The 23,818-nt window shown below is 42.3% G+C and overlaps 1 protein-coding gene across 1 annotated transcript in view; it reads left to right on the top strand.

The window, feature by feature from the left end:
• The first annotated feature begins 1,612 nt into the window (after positions 1-1,612).
• Positions 1,613-23,818, top strand: part of LOC124795525 (neuronal acetylcholine receptor subunit beta-3-like) — a 144,098-nt gene continuing 121,892 nt past the window's right edge. Inside the window, exons 1-2 of the mRNA XM_047259596.1 lie at positions 1,613-1,695; positions 20,642-20,793. Of these exons, the coding sequence (XP_047115552.1) occupies positions 1,641-1,695; positions 20,642-20,793 (207 nt within the window). The 5' untranslated portion in view covers positions 1,613-1,640. The remainder of the gene's footprint in view (positions 1,696-20,641; positions 20,794-23,818) is intronic.

Consider the following 23,818-nt stretch of genomic DNA (forward strand, 5'->3'; position numbering starts at 1 on the left):
TGATTTTGTTATCAACTACGATTTGTTCAACTTTGTACCTGAAAAGTCAAGAGATGCCGATTCGGGAAAGCGGCATAGCTATGACATCTTCATTTGATAATGGCCTAAGGCCGAAGTTGAAATCTTGAGATAAAGAGTTACAGTAACTGGCGCAAATATGATGTCTTATGAAGTTCTACATGACTGTGAATCTCAGGTATAAAAAGTTAGTTACATGATCAACAGTTGCTCGCAGTACTTCCGGTGAAATCTGAGGAATGTGTTCCTGCCCACTGGCCTTAAAGACCGAAAATTTGCCTTGCAAACGCATTCTTTTAGATGTCCTCAGAAAAAGACGTTACAGGGATTTAGATCAGGTGATCTTGCACGCCAGGTGTCTGGAAAACCTCAAGTGAGCATTGCAATTAAGCAGAACTTACACTGCGTCAGTGACATGAGGTGTTTCCCCAGCTTGCGTAAAAACAGTGCTTTCCACACAACTGTGCTCTCCCAAAGCAAACGTCACGTGTTGTACAGGGAGGTCTCTGTAACGTGCTGACGTCACGGTACACCTGACACGCACTATGGGTGCATTCACTTCAAAGAGGAATGCACAGAGAATAAAGATGCTTGTGAATCCACGGCAAACATTCCCTTTTGGGGAGTGAAATAATTCTTCGTACACATAACGCTGTTTAACAGTACCCCACACCCGACAGTTCTGTGTATTCATTGCACAATGAAGAGAAAAATAAGCCTCATCTCCCCAGACAGTATTGCCCGTCCACTTGTCACGAGCTTCGATGAATGCCAGAAAACGATGAGCGTATTCAGAACATTGCCGCGGATTTCAAGGTGTTACTTACTGCACCACCTGGACCTGTTGCGGGTACCACTATAAAATAGACCGCAAACCCTTCGTACTGTTGACCATGGGATGGACGCCTCTCGTAACGCTGCACGAGCGCTTTCACTTCCAGGGACACTTGCTGCATTGCCAGTTACAGCAACTGTAATTTCGTCATTAAACTTACACCGGCATAGGACGCCAGGTGGCAGAAAAAACTCACCCATGTTTTAGAATTTCATTATGATCTTCCTTAAACCATTTAATGACAACTGGCCTCTCCTCGGACGTTGCAGTCAGCGGTACTCTCTCAGTGCAGCATTGTAATCGATGATATTGACTTGCAACAGTTCCACTAACAGAGCAAGTCCCTCATCTCGACAGTCACACTGTTAACGCTTCTCAAATGACAGCGTGTGTGTCATACCGTCATATAAACAGTGTACAAGGCCACATTTGCATCTGGTAGGGAACACTTGAACTCTTCTTTCCATCGTAAGTCGGTAGCGCATTAAACCCATTATCATATGAACCAAGTTTCGCTCCCATACGATAATTACAGCCCACACCGGACCTCAGTGAGTAGCTGCACTTTAATAATAACCGCCCGATAGTAGTGTAAAAGTTATCATTTTCATGTTGCCGCTACCATTGTCAGCGGTAGCTGTGAGAAGCTCGTGTTACCCGCGCGGCGTGCAGCAGAATGGAGCGACGGTGGGCCGGCCGGTGGGCGTCACCGGCCCCGGGATAAGATAGCCGGACGGACGGACAGCGGCGGACGCCAGCCCCATACAGTGGCTGCCGCATCATCGCCATGGACACTGCGTTGACGCTTCTCGTGCTGACGCTGTTGTTCGTGACCTTCTCAGGTAATTGCTAAATGCAAAGACCGTTGGAAAGGCACCTAACGCTTAGAAACGAACATGATAAGCAGTACGTTCTGGGCAACATCCACCTGGGAGGCTAATAGCAAGTTGTAACATCCACCTGACAGACGAATATCGCTTTTTTCACAAACACACACACACACACACACACACACACACACACACACACTCACACACACACACACACGTACATACAGGGTGGTCCATATATTGTAACCGGGCCAAATATCTCACGAAATAAGCGCCACACGAAAAAACCACAAAGAACGAAACTTGCCCAGCTTGAAGAGGGTAACCAGATGGCGCTATGGTTGGCCCGCTAGATGCCGCTGCCATAGGTCAAACGGATATGAACAGCGTTTTTTAAAATAGTAACCCACATTTTTATTACATATTCGTGTAGTATGTGAAGAAATATGAACGTTTTAATTGGACCACTTTTTTCGCTTTGTGATAGATGGCGCTGTAATAGTCACAAACATGTGGCTCACAATTTTAGACGAACAGTTGGAAACAGGTAGGTTTTTCAAATTTGAAATACAGAACGTAGGTACGTTTGAACATTTTATTTCGATTTTTCTAATGTGATACATGTAGCTTTGTGAACTTATCATTTCTGACAACGCATGCTGTTACAGCGTGATCACCTGTAAACACCCAATTAATGCAATAAATGCTCAAAGTGATGTCCGTCAACCTCAATGCATTTGGCAATACGTGTAACGACATTCCTCTTAACAGCGATTAGTTTCCCTTCCGTAATGTTCGCACATGCACTGAAAAGGCGCTGACGCATGTTGTCAGGCGTTGTCGGTGGATCACGATAGCAAATGTCCTTCAACTTTCCCCACAGAAAGAAATCCGGGGACGTCAGATCCGGTGAACGTGCGGGCCATGGTATGGTGCTTCGACGACCAATCCACTTGTCATTAAATATACTATTGAAGACGGCTTCAACCACACGCTAGCTATGTGCCGGACATCCATCACGTTGGAAGTACATCGCCATTCTGTCATGCAGTGAAACATCTTGTGGTAACATCGGAAGAACATTACGTAGGAAATCAGCACACACAGCACCATTTAGAATGCCATCGATAAAATGGGGGCCAATTATCCTTCCTCCCATAATGCCGCACCATACTTTAACCCGCCAAGGTCGCTGATGTTTCACTTGTCGCAGCCACCGTGGATTTGCTGTTGCCCAATAGTGCATATTATGCCGGTTACGTTACCGCTTTTGGTAAATGACGCTTCGTCGCTAGATAGAACGTGTGCAAAACGTCTGTCACCGTCCCGTAATTTCTCTTGTGCCCAGCAGCAGAACTGTACACGACGTTCAATGGCATCACCATGCAATTCCTGGTGCATAGAAATATGGTGCGGGTGCAATCGATGTAGATGTAGCATTCTCACCAGCTATGTTTTTGAGATTCTCGGTTCTCGCGCAGTTTGTCTGCTACTGACGTGCGGATTAGCCGCGACAGTAGCTAAAACGCCTACTTGGATATCATTTTTGTTGCAGGTCATGGTTGACGTTTCACATGTGGCTGAACACTTCTTGTTTCCTTAAATGACGTAACTATCCGGCCAACGGTCCGTACACTTGGATGATGTCGTCCAGGGTACCGAGCAGCATACATAGCACACGCCCGTTGGGCATTTTGATCACAATAGCCATACGTCAACACGATATCGACCTCTTCTGCAATTTGTAAATGGTCCATTTTAACACGGGTAATGTATCACGAAGGAAATACCGTCCGCACTGACGGAATGTTAGGTGATACCACGTACTTATTCGCCTTGTGACTATTACAGCGCCATCTATAACAAAGTGTAAAACTGGTCCAACTAACGCAATCATATTTCTTTACGTACTACAAGAACACGTAATAAAAAACGGGGGTTCCTATCTAAAAAAAAAAAGCAGTTCATATCCATTTGACCTATGGCAGCGCCATCTAGCGGGCCAACCATAGCGCCATCTGGTTTCCCCCTTCAAGCTAGACGAGTTTCGTTCTTTGTAGTTTTTAGTTTGATTCTTATTTCGTGATGTATTTGGCTCGGTAACTGTCAATGGACAACTCTGTATATATACATATGCATATTCGAATTGAAACAGATGTAAACAGCCAGAATACGGCTCTGCCGTCGGCAACGAGTGTATAACCCAACATGTGTCTGACGCAGTTGTCAGATGGGTTACTACTGCTACAATGGCAGGTTATCAAGATTTAAGCGAGTTTTAACGTGGTGTTGCAGTCTGGCGCACGAGCGATGGGACACAGCTTCTCCGAGGTAGCGATGAGCTGGGGATTTACCCGTACGACCTTTTCACGAGTGAATCGTAAAAATCAAGAATCAGGTAAAACATCAAATCTGCGACACTGCTGCGGCCAGGGAAAGATACTGCAGGAACGGGACCAACGACGACTGAAGGGAATCGTTCAACGTGACAAAGGTGCAACCATTTCGTAAATTGCTGCAGATTTCAATGCTGGGCCATCAACAAGTGTCAGTGTGCGAACAATCATCGATACGGGCTTTCGCAACCAAAGGCCCACTCATATACCCTTGATGACTGCACGATACAAAGTTTTACGTCTTGCCCATGCCCGTCAACACGACATTGGTCTGTTGATGACTGGAAACATGTTGCCTGGTGGGACGAGTCTCGTTTTAAATCGTCGGAGTGGATGGACGTGTACGGCTATGGAGACAACCTCACGAAAACATGAACCCTGCATGTTAGCAGGGGACTGTTCTAGCTGGTGGAGGCTCTGTAATGGTGAGGGGTGTGTGTTTTTGGAGTGATACGGGTCCTCTTATACTTTCAGATGCGACTCAGACAGGTGACACGTACATAAGCATCCTGTCTGATCACCTGCATACATTTATGTCCATTGTGTATTCCGACTGACTTGGACAGTTTCAGTAGGACAATGCGACTCTCCACACGTCCAGAATTGCTACAGAGTGGCCCCAGGGACACTCTTGCGAGTTTAAACACTTCCACCGGTCACCAAACTCCCCAGACATGAACATTATTCAGCATATCTGGGATGCCTTGCAACGTGCTGTTCAGAAGCCCTGCAGGATTCATGGCGTCACTTCCCTCCAGCACTACTTCAGACATTAGTCGAGTCCATGCCACGTTGTGTTGCGTCACTTCCTCGTGATCACGGGTGCCCTAACGATATTAGGCACGTGTAATAATTTCTTTGGCTCTTCAGTGTATATATATACATAAAGTATTTCGAACGAGTAAAACGGTAGTTGATAAAGAAAGAGGACCGCACTACAAAGAACTGAAATCGCCCTTGAAAATGTGTTCTTCAGTAGGTTTGATTTTCTGAACAAAGTCACTTATCCCAGATCCCTCACTAAAACGTAAATTAAGCTGTAGTATAGTCAGATAACTAAAAATATCATGTAAAACAACTTAAAAGAAAAGTTGGATTATACGGCTTTGAGGCACAGCAGTGCGAGTTTAGTAACATCAGTCCGCCCCGGTAGCTCAGTGGTCAGCGCGAAAGATTGTCGCTCCTAAGGGCCCGGGTTCGATTCCCGACTGGGTCGGAGATTTTCTCCGCTGAGGGACTGGGTGTTGTGTCGTCCTAATCATCATCATTTCATTCCCAAGTCGCTGAAGTGGCGTCAAATCGAAAGACTTGCACCCGGTGAATGGTCTACCCGACTGGAGGCCCTAGTCACACGTAAGGCGGGAGAATATTTGCTCTCGCGTGGAACATCCAGCGTGGATCTGGAATGGAAGCAAGTTCTGTTGAATAAATCGGTAGGACAAGGCACGTGACCTTCACTGCGCTACGACTAAATACTAAATAAGACTCACCTAGAAGCCTAGAACACCAGGCTGACTTTCAGGGCTTGTAGCGGATCAGACGTGAACTATACCCGCCTGTCAAACGTTTGCTCCGTACAAAATACGAGTATTAAGGAGAGTAACGTTTGGCAAAATAATGACGATCATACGTCTTGTTAAACATTCTCTCGCCATAACAATAATAATTATACTGAAGTCTTCTCTGGAAGTATACCATGTTAGTTAGCGCTTCTTGCTTGTCATCTAGAGGTAGCGGCGTCAAGGTAGATTTATTAGCGTTTAACGTGAGGATGTTTCTACAGACCGAGAACCAAACATGATAGAACAGAGGTGTGGAGCCCCGGGATACCTACATCAGGATGACAGATCAGAAATACGAGCCTCTCACCCCCAAATCCAATGCTCCATCCACTTCGCCATCTCACTGAAATCGATCAGGTGTTGAGAGTGTAATTTAAAATATGGAATGAAATACAATGCTTTCGGCCTCAGTCTTTCTAACGCAAGTATAGGGTCCAGACGAGTGAAACTTATCCTTTCCGTACGTGAATTACAATGTTGGCACGAAACTGTAGTACCACAGTCTATACGTTCTGGTATTTTCACGGAGCGAAATGGGTCACTGGGGCGCCCATTGGGTTATCATTATACAAGGTGTTCGGATATTCCCGTTAGAAACTTCTAAGACTTATAGAGAAGGTGAGTAAATAACATTAACAATAGGAACACATATTCTGAAACGTGCCGTTTCCTTTAATGACGATTTCACTTTAGATGTGTAATGCGTCCACGTCTACTGAGAGAATCAGAAAAGTCTCAGGGTTGTGTGTCCTTGGACTTTAATTTACGAGACCCTTTCAGAGACAGAGGAAGAGCCACTGATATGAGTTCTCAGCGTTGTACTAGAAACTGAAGAGACACCAGATGGGTTGGAGAGTGTGTACGAGAACATGCTTCGTAGGTACAATGTCTGTAACAAAGTTGGTGGTCACACTTATAGCAGCTGCTGTAATGCACGCATACCTATCTGTATGTACATTACGCTAGGTCCTTTTATGTTTTGGAATAATGTAAACACGTAATGTTAAAGTGTTAATACAAACAATTGTGCTTAATTTTTATTTTGGTTGGAGCTGCAGTCATGGAAAATTCTTACTACGCCGCCGCCATTTGACTGCAATAACTTTTATTTTATTGTTATACTATGGAGATTTCGGGCTTAGGCCATTTTTGTGTTTGTAAATGGCTTAAGACCGAAATCTGGACCGTATGAGAATAAAATAAAAATTATTATAGTCAAATGATGGCATAATTATTCCAAAACATGTGCTTATGTGATAAATGGATGTTTCATCGTGCGTCCTTTCGAATTGTTACGTAATAACTGTATTGGGTCACGCGTAATTCATTTCTTCAATCATAGGTGGTGAAATTAACATCTAAAATCAAACCGTCGTAGAACGGAAACGTTACGTTTCCAGACTTGTGTTCCTATTCAAAATGTTATGTACTCTACTCTACAAGTCCTATCACACTTCAACTCCTAGAAGTTTGTAACGGGTATTTCCGAACTCCTTTTTGTTGAGTTCAAGCTTTTCGACTGGTTTCGTAAGTCATACACCTTTCCCTGCCATGGACAAATGTTTTCATGCAGTTACTATACGTATGGTTCCATGTGTTTTATTTTGCCTGTTTCAGTCTTTATACACAATTATTTCCGTCTATTGCTCATTATAGCCAAAATTAATTATTCCTTGGTTCCAGTAGGTAAATGTTGCCAATCTGTCGGCTCCTCTGTTATGAATTTTCCATACAGTTATTTCTCGTCTATTAACGTTAGTGCATCGTCTTTCCGTACATCTCCTGTCCATTTGCTTTCTAATATTATTTGACACCACCATATTTCACATGCTTCCAGCTCCTTTTTCTCTGGATTTCTAACAGCTCTCGTTTCACTTTCCTAAAGTGCTGTGCTCCTGAACAGCACCTTGTGAAACTTCCCCTTACTTCTGATAACGTGGAACTTCGTGGTCTAGCGATGAGGTGTGGACCTGGAAACCGAGAGGTTGCGGGATCGAATCAGGCTGCCTTTAATCTAGCCTTCACCTGTCAACTATGTGAAAAGCCACCAGAAACAATACGTGGTTCGCATTCCACATCAAAATATGTGTCCACCACTTCCTCGGTTGAGTAACATGGCAGGATTAGGGACACAAAAGTCCCTGAAGTGGCATTCACTAGAAGCACTTTCACTCGCACGCTGCGCCAGAAGCTAAGAATAAATAAATAAAACATACTAGAGCGAGATTTTATACGAAAGGACCTTTTCTGACTCAAGAAAACTCTCTCCTCCTGCTCGAGTATACTTCTGATACCTATTATTTTTTGACCGCTCTGTGTAAACGTACATCTGAGATGAGAAGGAACGTCAGATTTTCGCATTCACCAATGATGATCTGACTACTGACTTCGCCTCTTTTGCCTCAGGACTTTCGGAATTGCTGTTCAACAGCTCTTACTGTTCTTCATCATCTTTGTCTTAGCTTCGTTAATCCTTAAGCTGTCATCACCACCAGTGCCAGCCATTCGACACGGAAAATCATCCATCATCTTGCTCCTGCAATATTTTACAAGATCATCTACTTTCCTTCCGCTAGTTCCTTCTCTCTGTTTTTCCCTGTTTTGTGGAATGCGGCAAAGAACTATATCATCCCTTGCCTGAATACGTGTCTCTCCTACTCCAGTTCGTTTTTATTGTAGCCACAATCATGATTTCCCAACTAGTCTGTTCGCTGATCAATTTTCTTGCTTTATGTTTCTTCCAGCAATATCCGAGATTTCGTATCTACATTATTCTTTGAAAAGTCCGCACTGTATTCAGCTTAATGTGTCTATCCTGTAAGTCAGAACTATAAATACTCACTAACTGTAAAAGTTTCATTTTAGATACAAGGAGGCCCTAGTTTTGCAAATCATTTTTCAAGTTACCAAAAGGGCACAGAGCTATTTGGGGTGTTCTACTTATTTCTTTTGTAATCCAGCCTGTCATTGTTTTCAGCTTCTGCTAATACGAAACTAATTATGCGTTTCTACTATTTTCTTGCCGATCTGCTGTTTATGTACTATTTATATAAAAGTACATATTATATAATTAAACTGAATATTATACCTGCTTTTGAACTTACTCTGTTTAGTTCCTTTACTCGTCGTCGAAGTTTAGCTGAACTAGAAACGAAACATAAAATGTGTTCACGAACAGGATGGTGTTTCAGGGATTTCACATTTATATGTATTTGTTCTTTGATTTTTGAGTTGAATGATATGAAAATCCTCCTCTAGCATCAGTGGGAATAGTTACCAGGAAACAGAATCTTCTTCCCTTACTCCTCTGTCAGCAACGAAATCTTCATTACACTGATGCAGTGTAATGCAATCTGTAGTATCGACGTATATATAATTCTGTATATTAACACACGTTGAGTCAATGCCTTGTATTTAAAAGACCGTTTGAAACGATTTGATGGAAGACGAATCATAATATTTCTCAAATTCTATGAATTTCTGGCGAAATTGGTAATTCAATTAATACTCATTGCTCCAATGTATAATATCGTTCACAACGAGATCTTTTTGTAATACTTTTCCTCTGGCTTTAAGTATTTCTCTTGAAATTATCTTTTCGGGGTCTCATTTCTTCGCAACGCAAATAGATACACGCCCATCACCTGTCATTACTTTCGGAATGTCTTAACAGTCGTGGTCAACTAGTAGTGTTTCTGATTATCTCTTAAGTGTACAAACATTTTAAAATAAAATTAAAAATGGTGGGATAATTTCCCATTTTTTTATTACTCGGCTATCTGCTATCTTATGTGAAGAAATGTAGAGTATGCTCAACACACCTTTTATCTCCACACTTTTATAGTTTTCAGTTGATTCTCTTGACCGTGTTTTGATTACATCTTCTCAAATTCTCTCGAAGACATTAACTAACAAACTGGGTTAATGCAACAAATTGTAAGATGTTGTAGACGCTATTTCTGTGACATCCTGAATTTTCTTTAACAGCTGGCTTGTTCGATTTGAGATGCCTTAACATTTGCTTTCTTCGTTCTCATCCAGGATTTGCTGTTTGCGTGAATGTAAGTACATTTGTTAGATAATTGCCTTTTCATTTGCCTCTCTAAACTTCCATTGTTTCTCTATTTACATAATTCTGTCTAAATGTCTTATCATCAAGTGTGATTTCCCTGCATCCTGTTCAATGAGACTCACGAAAGCAGGAGAGTGTGAAATTTAACAATACTGTTTTTGGATTTTTAATTTCATTTCCACCCTCACGTATGAAGATTGATCTCCTACGGCGAAATAGTGATCCCATATTTAAACGTAGAGGCTCGTTGACAATATTTCCATGCTCTCTAGCTTTAAAATATGTGACTTACAGGGAAAAATCAGATGTGTGGTCTCTGTTGGACTATAAAAACACCTGTTTTGAAATTAGCGTAATTTCCAATAAATGTTTCGTTGGCGTGCCGTAATTTTCACAGTAAATATTGCACGAAACACAATGTTCTTTGCGCAACGTATTTCTCCAACGTTTTCTCGAACTGTCCGAAACATCAAAACACTGCGTTCTGCAAGTGATATTCCCGGTAGGACTAAGAATGTTTTTTGTGCGTCAGTGATTCGTACAAGCTTTATTACCGAGATAATGAAGCAACATATTCGAGAAACAAATATAATTTTTAGTATATACACTTTCTTTCTGCAAGACGACAAACACGCTTGAGCCCCATGTCGCCGTTCGCTTATTTTTGCATCTAGGAAAGTCGTGACACGAGGAAAATGTAGCGAAATACAGGAAACCTTCAGAAGGTTGACATCTCGTGCTGGGATTGGACTGGCAGTTTCCCCTCTACATACAAAAATGTAACGTATTGAGCAATCTAGCTATTACCTTTCTATTACAACCTAGACTACAACTCGCTAGAAATATTGAATACTGTAATCACTCGAAGAGAATTCTTCACGAAAGACCTGAAGTGGAACAGCCACATATAAACTACCTGTAGCAAAAGCAGATGGCAGGATGCGATTAATTCGAAGTATCGTGAAAGAGAAGTAGTTCACCCTCGTGGAAAATGTATTACAAGATTCAAATGCGAATGATCATTAAGGAATGTTCGTCAGATTGGAACTCTTGCCACGTACGATTAATAGAAGACAGAGTAGACTCAAATGAGAAAGGTATATTCTCTCACTTTTTCTTAATAACTGCGAAACATTCCATGGAGATCCTCCACAGATTCCGCTGATAGAAGGTAGAAAAGAGGCGCTGTGGATCGCCGGGAGGTGTACTGTTAAAATTCCGACAGAATGCATCTCAAAAAGAGGGAAGCAACGTGCTACCTTCTTCATAGCACAACTCGCGAATTGACGATAACAAGGAAACCGAAAAATTTCAAGCTCAGATTGAGGCTTACTGTGAATCGTTCATCACGTGCAGCATTTATATATTTTACATTCACTTACGCATCATAAAAACTAAACTTTTTAGAAATATTTCTCTATCTCTTTCACCTTGTCCCGCGGTGACTCAGGGTCGGCCATGGTTAACCGGTTTCGGAATGTTAATTTTAAGGGGAGGCCGGATGCACTTCCTGCTGCCACCCCATACCCCCCGGGACGGAATTAGTGTACCCCAACTGTCGGCGTCGTGTGTAAGTCGTGAAATAGCGTGAATGTGTTTCATATGTCTGCGAGTCGTGTAACTGAGGCGGGACGTGGGGACCAGCCCGGTATTCACCTAGTAGGATGAGGGAAACCGCCTAGAAACCACATCCAGGCTGGCCGGCAAGCCGGCCGTCCTCGTTATTGTGCCGGGCGGAGTCGAACCGGGGACAGCGCGGCTACCCGAGTCCAGGAAGCAGCACGTTAGGAAGAAGGAAACCTTGAAATCAGCCATCTTGTAATGGCAGACATCTGATAATGACCATCTTACTGCTTTCAACCAATGAACTATAACTAACTTCAGTGGCATCATCTCAATCCTAAAAGTGAGAGAGGCACAAGAACGCATATATATTATTTGGAATCTTTGTGCTGAATTATCACTGAAGCTACTAATTAATTCTATGATTTTTTAATAGTTAGATATCCATACGATTTCTTGTCATAACGGTATTATTAGACTAAGGGTACCGAGAGCTACAGCTCAGTGCTTTATTAATTTGGCTTGGATTAACAACTGCAGTAAGTTGCCTGCTCTAAAATATTGTAGGAGAAAAATATTAACCAACGTAAAATCTCTAACTTGGATTCTAATTAAGCATGGCATTATCAAATGTTCAGCTACTCAGGAACCACAACCTAAAGAAAAAAAAATAACAACTGAAAATTTTATTGTAGCTTCACTCTGTAATTTAAAAAATTGACACTAATTATATGTACTGGAAATATAATGAACATACGTTAACAACAATTCATTCTGTAAAATAAACCATGGATAACTAATTTAAAGACATCATATTCTCTCCTAGTGTCACTAAAGGTACTGACCCTAGATGAACTTTTTATCTTCTGACGGAATGATAAAGTTCTCAACAAATTCCACTGTTCGGCTCAGAGATGCAGTCGTAATATAAGTTCTCAACTATTTTTTTTTCTAATTCCTGTCTCTCTCTCTTTCCAAAAATTTCTTACCCTCTGCAGCTCCATCCAGAACCGTGGAAGTTATTTCCTGATGTCTCAAAACATGTCCCATCATCAAATAACTTCTTCTTGTCAGTGATTTCCGTTTAATTCTTTCTTCACCTCTTCTGTGGAGAATGTCCTCATACTAGTCATCCCAATTTTCACCGTTCAAATGCTTCGATCCTCTTCTTTTCTGGTGTCTACTCAATCCATGATTCACTACTATACAGTAATGCGCTTCAAACATGCAGTCTCATACATTTTTTCCTCATATTACGGCCAATGTTTGATACTAGCAGACTTATGCTTGGCATGAATTATCTCTTGCCTGTGTTAGTCTGCTTTTTATGCCCTACTCTCTTCGTTGTGTAATTTAACTCCCAAGGCATTATTATTCCGTAACTCCTCTAATTCTTGGTCGCTTATAGTCACGGTAATTTCATAGCATATCTCATTTCTGATACTTCTCATTAATTTAGCCTTTCTTTTGTTTATCCTCAATCCACAGTCTCCATTTATTGGACTGTTAATCCAACAAGTTCTGGTAATCTTCATTTTCACTGATGATAGTGATATCGGCAGATCCCACTGTTGCTATCCTTTCACCATGAATTCACTGTAATAGAGAAATGTGCTCCAAACATACATTCTCACACTTTTTTCCTCAAATTAAGGCCAATATTTGATACTAGTAGACTTGTGTTGGCCAGGAATTCCCTCTTGTTTGTTTCCACTTCTTGGATGTATAGCTAGAACTGTAACAGAGAATCATCGAATCTCTGCTGTAACCCTATTTTTCATCCAAGGACTTCGTTGTTTGTCTTCCCTTCTCATTGTTCCCTCTTGGGGCTTATACAGATTGCATATTACTCGTCTTACCCTATAGTTTAACACTGTATCAGAATTTTTAACATCTTGCACCATTTTGCACTGCTGAACGCTCTTTTCTAAATCAGAAAATCCTATGAATGTGTTTTATATTTTCCTGAACTTGCTCACGTTACCGAGTTCAATGGCAGAAATCCATCTGTGTTGCCATTTCCTTTTCTAAAGGCAAACTATTTATTGTCGAACAGGTCCTGAATTTTGTTTTCCATTTTTCTGTATGTTAATCTTATCGTCAACATGCACACATTACCTGTTAATCCTATTGTGTGACAGCTCTCACACTTATCGATCTTCGATACCTTCGGGACTGTGTGGGAGATAATTTTACAACAGACTGGCAGATTCTACACACCAAGTTGAATAACGCTTGTTTTGATTTAGAAATTTCGAATGAATATTGTTTACACTTTCTCTTATATTGGACAGAAAGTCTTCCAAAACTCTCTGAAACACTGACTGTAAAACTGGAGTCTGTTTGTTTTTAAACTTTATTTTCGTTTCTTCTTCTGTCACGTTGTGAGGAATTCCTCCCCTCGTAGAGACTTTCAATGTATTTATTTCACTTATCTGCTCACTTTGCTGGATTTAGCAGCTGAAGTTTTACTCCACTTTTACTGACTTTCCTGTTCACTTAATCATGACTGCATTGATTTATGGAACACACACACACACACACACACACACACACACACACACATTACATCAGAAACGAAGTTATGATATTTAAACTATTGTAGAAAGTATAGTAATGTACAGAGCAGAAACATACGAAGTAACAGAAAGAATTAAAATGAACTTACTGGCAATGGAGAAGGCATTTTGGAAGTGTTGGTTGCTAGTATGCCTTCGCCAGTGTGGTTCTTAAATTTGATTTTATTGGATCCATCACTGTTAATAATGACTGCCAAATATAAGAAGATTTCACAGACCTCACAGGTTCGAAACGTAACGTGAGGCCTTGATCCACTCTTTTATTAAACAAATACTCCATTTCCTATAAGTTAATGCTTGAACTCCATTTAAGATAATCTGTGTGCAACTTTTTAACCGTTTAGTTCCAGTCATCCACATTCTCTGGAAGGATGACTTAGCCGTCACAAATTGTGAAATGAATAGCTTGTCATCAGTAACAGAAACACATCTGATCTGAGGCTTTCCCGGCGAATGTGCTGTATCCATTGACGAAGTGGTCTAGGGGTAGCGTCTTTGTTTCATAATCAAAACGTCTTCGGTCCCGGGTTCGATCCCCGTCACTGCCTGAACTTTGATAAATAATCAGCATTAGCATTCGAAGACTTCCGGCATAAGAAGTCAGCCTCATTCTGCCAACGGCCTTGTCAAAGAGGGCGGAGGAGCGGATAGAGGTTCAGGGCACTCTCTTGTCCTAGGGGTGGGAAATGGCCCCCAAAGGCGGAAGAATCAGCAATGATCAACGACATGAGGATGCAGAAGGCAATGGAAACCACTGCATTAAAGACACGTAACGTGTATCCACAGGACATGTGGCCTGTAATAGAAGAAGTATCATGATTATCTCTCCATTGGCAAAAGATTCCGGAATAGTCCCCCATTCGGATCTCCGGGAGAGGATTGCCAAGGGGTACGTTACCATGAGAAAAAGATCGAATAATCAACGAAAGGATAAAGTTCTACGAGTCGGGGCGTGGAATGTCAGAAGCTTGAACGTGGTAGGGAAACTAGAAAATCTGAAAAGGGAAATGCAAAGGCTCAATCTAGATATAGTAGGGGTCAGTGAAGTGAAGTGGAAGGAAGACAAGGATTTCTGGTCAGATGAGTATCGGGTAATATCAACAGCAGCAGAAAATAGTATAACAGGTGTAGGATTCGTTATTAATAGGAAGGTAGGGCAGAGGGTGTGTTACTGTGAACAGTTCAGTGACCAGGTTGTTCTAATCAGAATCGACAGCAGACCAACACCGACAACGATAGTTCAGGTACACATGCCGACGTCGCAAGCTGAAGATGAACAGATAGAGAAAGTGTATGTGGATATTGAAAGTGTAAAGCAGTATGTAAAGGGGGACGAAGGTCTAATAGTCACGGACGACTGGAATGCAGTTGTAGGGGAAGGAGTAGAAGAAAAGGTTACAGGAGAATACGGGCTTGGGACAAGAAATGAAAGAGGAGAAAGACTAATTGGGTTCTGTAACAAGTTTCAGCTGGTAATAGCGGATACCCTGTTCAAGAATCACTAGAGGAGAAAGTATACTTGGAAAAGGCCGGGAGATACGGGAAGATTTCAATTAGATTACATCATGGTCAGACAGAGATTCCGAAATCAGATACTGGACTGTAAGGCGTACCCAGCAGCAGATATAGACTCACATCACAATATAGTAGTGATGAAGAGTAGGCTGATGTTCAAGACATTAGTCAGGAAGAATAAATACGCAAAGAGGTGGGATACGGAAGTACTAAGGAATGACGAGATAGCTTGAAGTTCTCTAACGCTACAGATACAGCAATAAGGAATAGCGCAGTAGGCAGTACAGTTGAAGAGGAATGGACATCTCAGAAAAGGGTCATCACAGAAGTTGGGAAGGAAAACATAGGTACAAAGAAGGTAGCTGCGAAGAAACCATGGGCAACAGAAGAAATGCTTCAGTTGATTGATGAAAGGAGGAAGTACAAATATGTTCGGGGAAAATCAGGAATACAGAAATACAAGTCGCTGAGGAATGAAATAAATAGGAAGTGCAGGGAAGCTAAGACCAAATGGCTGCAGGAAAAATGTGAAGACTTCGAAAAAGATATGATTGTCGGAAGGACAGACTCAGCATACAGGAAAGTCAAAACAACCTTTGGTGACATTAAAAGCAACGGTGGTAACATTAAGAGTGCAACGGGAATTCCACTGTTAAATGCAGAGGATAGAGCAGATAGGTGGAAAAAATACAATGAAAGCCTCTATGAGAGTGAAGATGTGTCTGATGTGATAGAAGAAGAAACAGGAGTCGATTTAGAAGAGATAGCGGATCCAGTATTAGAATCGGAATTTAAAAGAGCTTTGGAGGACTTACGGTCAAATAAGGCAGAAGCGATAGAGAACATTCCATCTGGCCGAGCGGTTCTAGGCGCTACAGTCTGGAACCGCGCGACCGCTGCGGTCGTAGGTTCGAATCCTGCTTCGGGCATGGATGTGTGTGATGTTCTTAGGTTAGTTAGGTTTAAGTAGTTCTAAGTTCTAGGGGACTTATGACCTCAGCAGTTGTGTCCCATAGTGCTCAGGGCCATTTGAACCATTTTTTTTTGAACATCCATCAGAATTTCTAAAATCATTGGGGGAAGTGGCAACAAAACGACTATTTCGTTGGTGTGTAGAATATATGAGTCTGGAGACGTACCATCTGACTTTCGGAAAAGCAACATCCACACAATTCCGAAGACGGCAAGAGCTGACAAGTGCGAGAATTATCGCACAATCAGCTAAACAGCTCATGCATCGAAGCTGCTTAAAAGAATAATATACAGAAGAATGGAAAAGAAAATTGAGAATGCGCTAGGTGACGATCAGTTTGGCTTTAGGAAAAGTAAAGGGACGAGAGAGGCAATTCTGACGTTACGGCTAATAATGGAAGCAAGGCTAAAGAAAAATAGAGACACTTTCATAGGATTTGTCGACCTGGAAAAAGCGTTCAACATTATAAAATGGTGCAAGCTGTTCGAGATTCTGAAAAAAGTAGGGGTAAGGCATAGGGAGAGATGGGTCATACACAATATGTACAAGAACCAAGAGGGAATAATAAGAGTGGACGATCAGGAACGAAGTGCTCGTATTATGAAGGGTGTAAGACAAGGCCGTAGCCTTTCGCCCCTACTCTTCAATCTGTACACTGAGGAAGCAATGATGCAAATAAAAGAAAGCTTCAGGAGTGGAATTAAAATACAAGGTGAAAGAGTATCAATGATACGATTCGCTGATGACATTGCTATCCTGAGTGAAAGTGAAGAAGAATTAAATGATATGCTGAACGAAATGAACAGTCTATGAGTACACAGTATGGTTTGAGAGTAAATCGGAAAAAGACGAAGTAGTAGAAATGAGAACAGCGAGAAACTCAACATCAGGATTGATGGTCACGAAGTCAATGAAGTTAAGGAATTCTTCTACCTAGGCAGTAAAATAACCAATGACGGACGGAGCAAGGAGGACATCAAAAGCAGACTCGCTATGGGAAAAAAAGGCATTTCTGGCCAAGAAAAGTCTACTAATATCAAATGCCGGCCTTAATTTGAGGAAGAAATTTCTGAGTATGTACGACTGTAGTACAGAATTATATGGTAGTGAAACATGGACTGTGGGAAAACCGGAACAGAAGAGAATCGAAGCATTTGAGATGTGGTGCTATAGACGAATGTTGAAAATTAGGTGGACTGATAAGGTAAGGAATGAGGAGGTATTACGAAGAATATGATAGGAGAGGAATACACTGATAAGGAGAAGTGACAGGATGATAGGACATCTGCTAAGACATGAGGGAATGACTTCCATGGCACTGGAGGGTGCTGTAGAGGGTTCAAATGGCTCAGAGCACTATGCGACTTAACGTCTGAAGTCATCAGTCGCCTAGAACTTGGAATTAATTAAACCTAACTAACCTAAGGACAGCACACACATCCATGCCCGTGTCAGGATTCGAACCTGCTGCCGTAGCGGTCTCTCGGCTCCAGACTGTAGCGCCTAGAACCGCAAGGCCACTCCGGCCGGCGCTGTAGAGGGGAAAAACTGTAGAGGAAGACAGAGATTGGAATACGTCAAGCAAATAATTGAGGATGTAGGTTGCAAGTGCTACTCTGAGATGAAGAGGTTAGCACAGGAAAGGAATTGGTGGCGGGCCGCATCAAACCAGTCAGTAGACTGATGATAAAAAAAAAAAAAAGAGAAAAAAAAAGTGCCTGTATCCAAGGTTCTCGGGTGTCCAGCCGGATCCGATCGTCGAAGTTCCACGATATTTCGACGAATAACCGTTCCGCCATCATCAGGTGGTGCTGATGGAATGATCTGTCTGCCCTGTGTCCGTGGTATTTATGTCCGCGGGGTCCCGAGTCGTACCCCGGCGCGGACGGCCGACGGGGCGCCGCGTGGTGGGAGGGGTGGGGGTAGCTGCAGCCACGCCCGGTGGTAGGCGCAGGTCATCTCCGTCCGCCGTGGCGGAAGGATCTCGCGTCCGCTCGTGCCGTTGCTCTTTGATGGTGTTTAATAATGGTTTCCAGGCCTTGCTAAGTTGAAACCCGGTGTCCCTGTTGATGAGGATACAACTGACAAACGTATTTCCAGAACATTTCAATAACAACACGTTCGAAATTATAAATTTGCCCACATAAAACTTTTAATTATTTTGTTATTGACGTACTTGCACTTTACTGGGTTCAAAAATGGCTCTGAGCACTATGGGACTCAACTGCTGAGGTCATTAGTCCTCTAGAACTTAGAACTAGTTAAACCTAACTAACCTAAGGACATCACAAACATCCATGCCCGAGGCAGGATTCGAACCTGCGACCGTAACGGTCTTGCTGTTCCAGACTGCAGCGCCCTTAACCGCACGGCCACTTCGGCCTGCACACTTTACTGGGTCTTTTTGTTTGTTGTTGCAAATGTCTCATTATCTGGAAAACGTTAAAGCTTAAATCAAAATTTATGCCAGGTATCCATATTCACCAAATGTGCCGAATTTGTAGTTAATGTTGTGGAAAAAAAGGGGCGATCACTTGCTACTAAAACATTAGGTGTTAATATAACACAGTTTGTACCTACAGATATGTAGGCTTTACTCTGATTAATGCTTTAAAGTCTGCCAGATGATGAGGCAATAGTCGAAACTAGTTACAGAAAAATGAAGTTCAAAAAATGGTTCAAATGGCTCTGAACACTATGGGACTCCATTTCTGAGGTCATCAGTCTCCTAGAACTACTTAAACCTAACTAACCTAAGGCCATCACACACATCCATGCCCGAGGCAGGATTCGAACCTGCGACCGTAACGGTCTCGCGGTTCCAGACTGTAGCACCTAGAACCGCACGGCCACTCCGTCCGGCAAAATGAAGTTCTTAACAGTATCTTGGCTACTTGTATAAAGTTTTCTGTTTATCAAAGCTCTGGGTCATGACTGAAACAATATTTTATCTGTTGCAAGCATAGAGATACATTTGGGCTCGGTGCTGTGCGCAATTCGACTTCTTTAGTTGACGACTAATGTGTAAAATCTCGTTACTCACTTTCAACGAGCGGAATAACAGATAGCAAAAGCGCTACAGATGGTGGTACTAAATCAGCTACTATCGATGAGATATGTAATGTTATCACTATCGTTAACACATTTTACCTTAGGAGATCTTTTAACAGTATCATAAATAGATTTAGGATAAGCAGATCTATTTGAGATCTACACCTCACATATTTTATGACAAGCAGAATATTATACGGACGATACTTGCAGTAGATATCTTTGCCACATTTAATGATATTAGTGTTTACTACAGATAAAACTTAACTGGCTAGGTTCGAGCAATAATTTCTAGAGTGGCATTCACCGGACTCTTCAGGTCCCAAACGAACACGCTTCTCAAAGTTCAACATTAAGTCAAGTTAAACTCTCTCTGACTGAAAACAACAGTGAAAATGCTGGTAAGTAGTGTAAATATCAAATTCTCGGCATCAGATTATTAGTGGCAACTTTGTGCGGTTGTTGCACTATCTGTGGTCTGTTCCATTACAACAATACTACACAGTAAATTAGAGTCATCAGTACGAACATATCCTCGTTTCATGCTGAGATTCTTTAACATAACTTCACAAACAAACTACAACTGTCTACGAGCATTCACTGTATTGCAAAAATTTGGTCCCAACAAACTTTAGTTTGATCACCAACTACAAGGTGCTCATTAAGACACACATGTAACACAAACTCTAATCCAGTGAGAGAAGTGGGGTCAATAGATAGGCTCGAATGCTAGGTAGCAATAGTGTTTAAATTATCGTCCAGCTACCCGTATGTACACTTTTCTTGTTTTCCCTACATCTTGTAAGTTAATTTCCGAGAGAGTTGATTAGAAAATGACATTTTGATCTCTTTCCCCAACCGTGTTCAGTACCAACCTTTGCCTCGTTTTTGATCAATTAAGCTGTGGCAGGACGTCAAACACTAGTTTTCCCTCTTTGTTTTCCGTCAGTTTCAAAAGATCTATTGACCATTTTTATCCTACTCCATACACGAAGCCACAAGTGTGTTTTTTCCTATTTACATTGCTCTAAATGTAAACAGATGTAATTTGTTTCTGTTCTTCAAGATAGCATTTATCAAATAATTTAGGTGCTATTTCTGTGTTCTTTATTTTTGTAACACCTTCCTCACGTTATGATTCGCAGAAATCGTTACACCACCTCAGTTGCTTATGTATGTGTTAATCTTATTGACGTCACCTGTTGGGATGTTTTACGCAGCAGTGTATGATACTCCTTCCTCGACAGGTGAACGGCGTGCAGTGGAAGCGGTTTCGGCTTCCGCGTCCCAGATAGCGGCAGTGCGGTCTGCCTTATTCAAGAACTACGATCGCGCACTGCCGCCCCCTGGTGACCAGCTGAAAGTGAGACTCTATATTGACCTCCTCAACGTGGATCTGGTGAGGTTCCTGCAAATCGACCGTACCGCTCGGTTAAGAAACATCTGTGCAGTGATCACTACATCCTGGTTTTATTAGATTCTCGTCTTCCCCAATAAACACAATGGCACGCTGAAAGTAATGTCTCCGAGTTTTTAATGTGAAAGGCTTAAAGTTTTTTTTTTTTTTAAATAAAACTTAAGTTGTTAATATGTCTAGGTATCTGCAGCTCTCTGCCGCTAGAGAGTTCCAAATTGTAGCCTATCGGTGTGCAATGTAACTATGTCGTTGCTTAGGAAATGGCGTGCTTTAACCGAGTTTCAAATTTGAAGCGTTCCTCCGGACTTGGAGCACCCTCTTGTTCAGCGTGACAAATACCAGTTCACACTCAAGCCCTGCAACATCTGCAACAATATGAAGTCTTGGGTTCAGTGTCATTGATCATCCACCATACAGTATAGGCTTTGCCCCATCCGATTGTCATTTGTTTCCAAAACTTAAAGAACGCCTTCGAGAACTTCAGTTCGATAGTGGTGAAGCGATGCAAGCACAGGTTAGGTTGTGACTTCTTCAACGAAGTGAAACATTCTTTAGTGACGGTATAAACAAACTGGTCTCTTGTTGGGTGCAACGTGTTCGTCACCAGGATGACAATGTTGAGAAATAAATATGTAGACATGAATAATACATGTAGGGAAAGCTAACAACGTTCGTTAAATTTAAAATGTTTCAAGAGTTTTCACATAAAAAATTAGGAGGTATTCCCTTTCTGCGTGCCATCGTACTTAGTATGTCTCAATGGAATTAAATCCGCGATGATGACATTAACTAGCTCTCACCTGAACAGATGGGTTAGTCCTTGTGTGCGAAAGTAAGAAAAACATGGAAGAGAAATATATGTAAGCGAGTTATAAAGCCTACAGAATTTTGATTAAGCGTGGATAGAACAGAATGCACGATGTAGCAAGCTGCAAATGTGGGTCAGTGTAAGTAAGACGGAGACCTTGTTGTTATCAAGCCAACAGGTAGCACTACGTAGATTAAAACCAGTGCAGAAATACGAGTACCATAGCCGTTGAATTTAACTTGGATTAAATTGATACGACACAAGAAGGGGAAACCGTCTTTTAAGGGTGAGGAATACCCTGATATACCAAGGTTTATAAGAAGGTCAGACATATAAATCACCTCCTTCTCGCATATCAAGATTTTTCGGTGGTGTGGTTCATAAAACGACCCACCTGGACTTCACAGGGGATTTTTCGGGATGTTAGTAGTGTGCAGTAAAACAAGAGGCTTAAAAGCAGCTTGTTAGGGCCATGAATGGTGACTGCATAACATGACGATAAATATGATAATCAGTGATGAATACCGGCAAAAAACGGTGTACGCACTAGGAGGCAGTACGTCAAGTAAAATATTGAAGTTATGCGTGGAAAGTGACCAATATCTTCAATAAACTGACTTTCTTATGCGTAAAAACATACTGGAACCTTTTGGAACTCATACTTGGAGGCATAGGAGATGCAGGTAAAGTTGCACATTAGGAGTGGAATATGGAAAATACATTACAGAGAAAATTGCGTGGCGGAAACATGGTACACAGTTGCTGTGACTGAAGGCACCACCCTCGCACTAGAGCCAGGGTGATTACCTCACATACAGCCTTGATAGTGTTGATAGGGCTGGGATATAGTCGTCAAAGCATAGTGTGAGGGATCAGACTGTCGCAGGGCCGACTGGAATTTCACCACGTACGTGTTTGGTCCTAGTGGTCCTACACCGCTTCCATGACCTATGTGTTAAGAAATTATGTCCTGTGAAAACATGGTCAGACGAGTGACCATAAACACTGCACGCCGCAGCTATAAGTGCTGTCACTGTCTGCCATCACTTCCGAGATGTACTCCGTGACAGTTATCGATCCACTGTGGGTGCTCAAGCATGCGGCTACTACGTAGATGCTGCCTCCGTGGCATGCGAAACTGTGGGCTGCGCGTATGCCTGACGCTGTCGGGAAAAGAATGGCAGCCTTCCAGCTGGGGATCGTTTGCTGGCTGACAAGTACCTACTTCAAATGGCGTGTCTGAGCCTTCATTGGGTTCGCACCTGGGGGTCACTCACTGTATAGATGCTGCAATATGTGATTAAAAAGTATCCGAACACTCTCAAAAATATACGTTTTTTTTCATATTACGTGCATTGTGCTGCCACCTACTGCCAGGTACTCCATATCAGCGACCTCAGTCATTAGACGTTGCGCGAAAGCAGAATGGTGCGCTCCGCGGAACTCACGGACTTCGAATGTTGTCAGGTGATTGGGTGTCACTTGTGTCATACGTCTGTACGCGAGATTTTCACACTCCTAAACATTCCTAGGTCCACTGTTTTATCCACTGTTTTCCGATGTGATAGTGAAGTGCAAACATGAAGAGACACGAACAGGACAAAAGCGTACAGGCCGACCTCGTCTGTTGAGTGACAGAGACCGCCGACAGTCAAAGAGGGTCGTAATGTACAACAGGCATACATCTATCCAAACCATCACACAGGAATGGCAAACTGCATCAGGATCCACTGCAAGTGCTATGACAGTTAGGCGGGAGATGAGAAAACTTGGATTTAATGGTCGGGCGGCTACTCATAAACCACACATCACGCCGGTAAATTCCAAACGACGCCTTGCTTGGTGTAAGAAACGCAAACATTGGACAACTGGACAGGGGAGAAACCTTGTGTGGAGTGACGAATCACGGTAGACAATGTGGCAATCCGATGGCAGGGTGTGGGTACGGCGGATGCCCGGTGAACGTCATCTGCCAGAGTGTGTAGCGTCGACAGTAAAATTCGGAGGCTGTGGTGTTATGGTGTGGTCATGTTTTCATGTAACGGCCTTGTACCCGTTGTTGTTTTGCGTGGCACTATCACAGCACAGGCCTACATTGACCTTTTAAGTGCCTTCTGGCTTCCCACTGTTGAAGAGCAATTCGAGTATGGTGGTTGCATTTTTCAACACGATCGAGCACCTGTTCAGAATCCACGGACT

Source organism: Schistocerca piceifrons, chromosome 4 (assembly GCF_021461385.2).
Source record: "Schistocerca piceifrons isolate TAMUIC-IGC-003096 chromosome 4, iqSchPice1.1, whole genome shotgun sequence".
NCBI classification, from domain to species: domain Eukaryota; kingdom Metazoa; phylum Arthropoda; class Insecta; order Orthoptera; family Acrididae; genus Schistocerca; species Schistocerca piceifrons.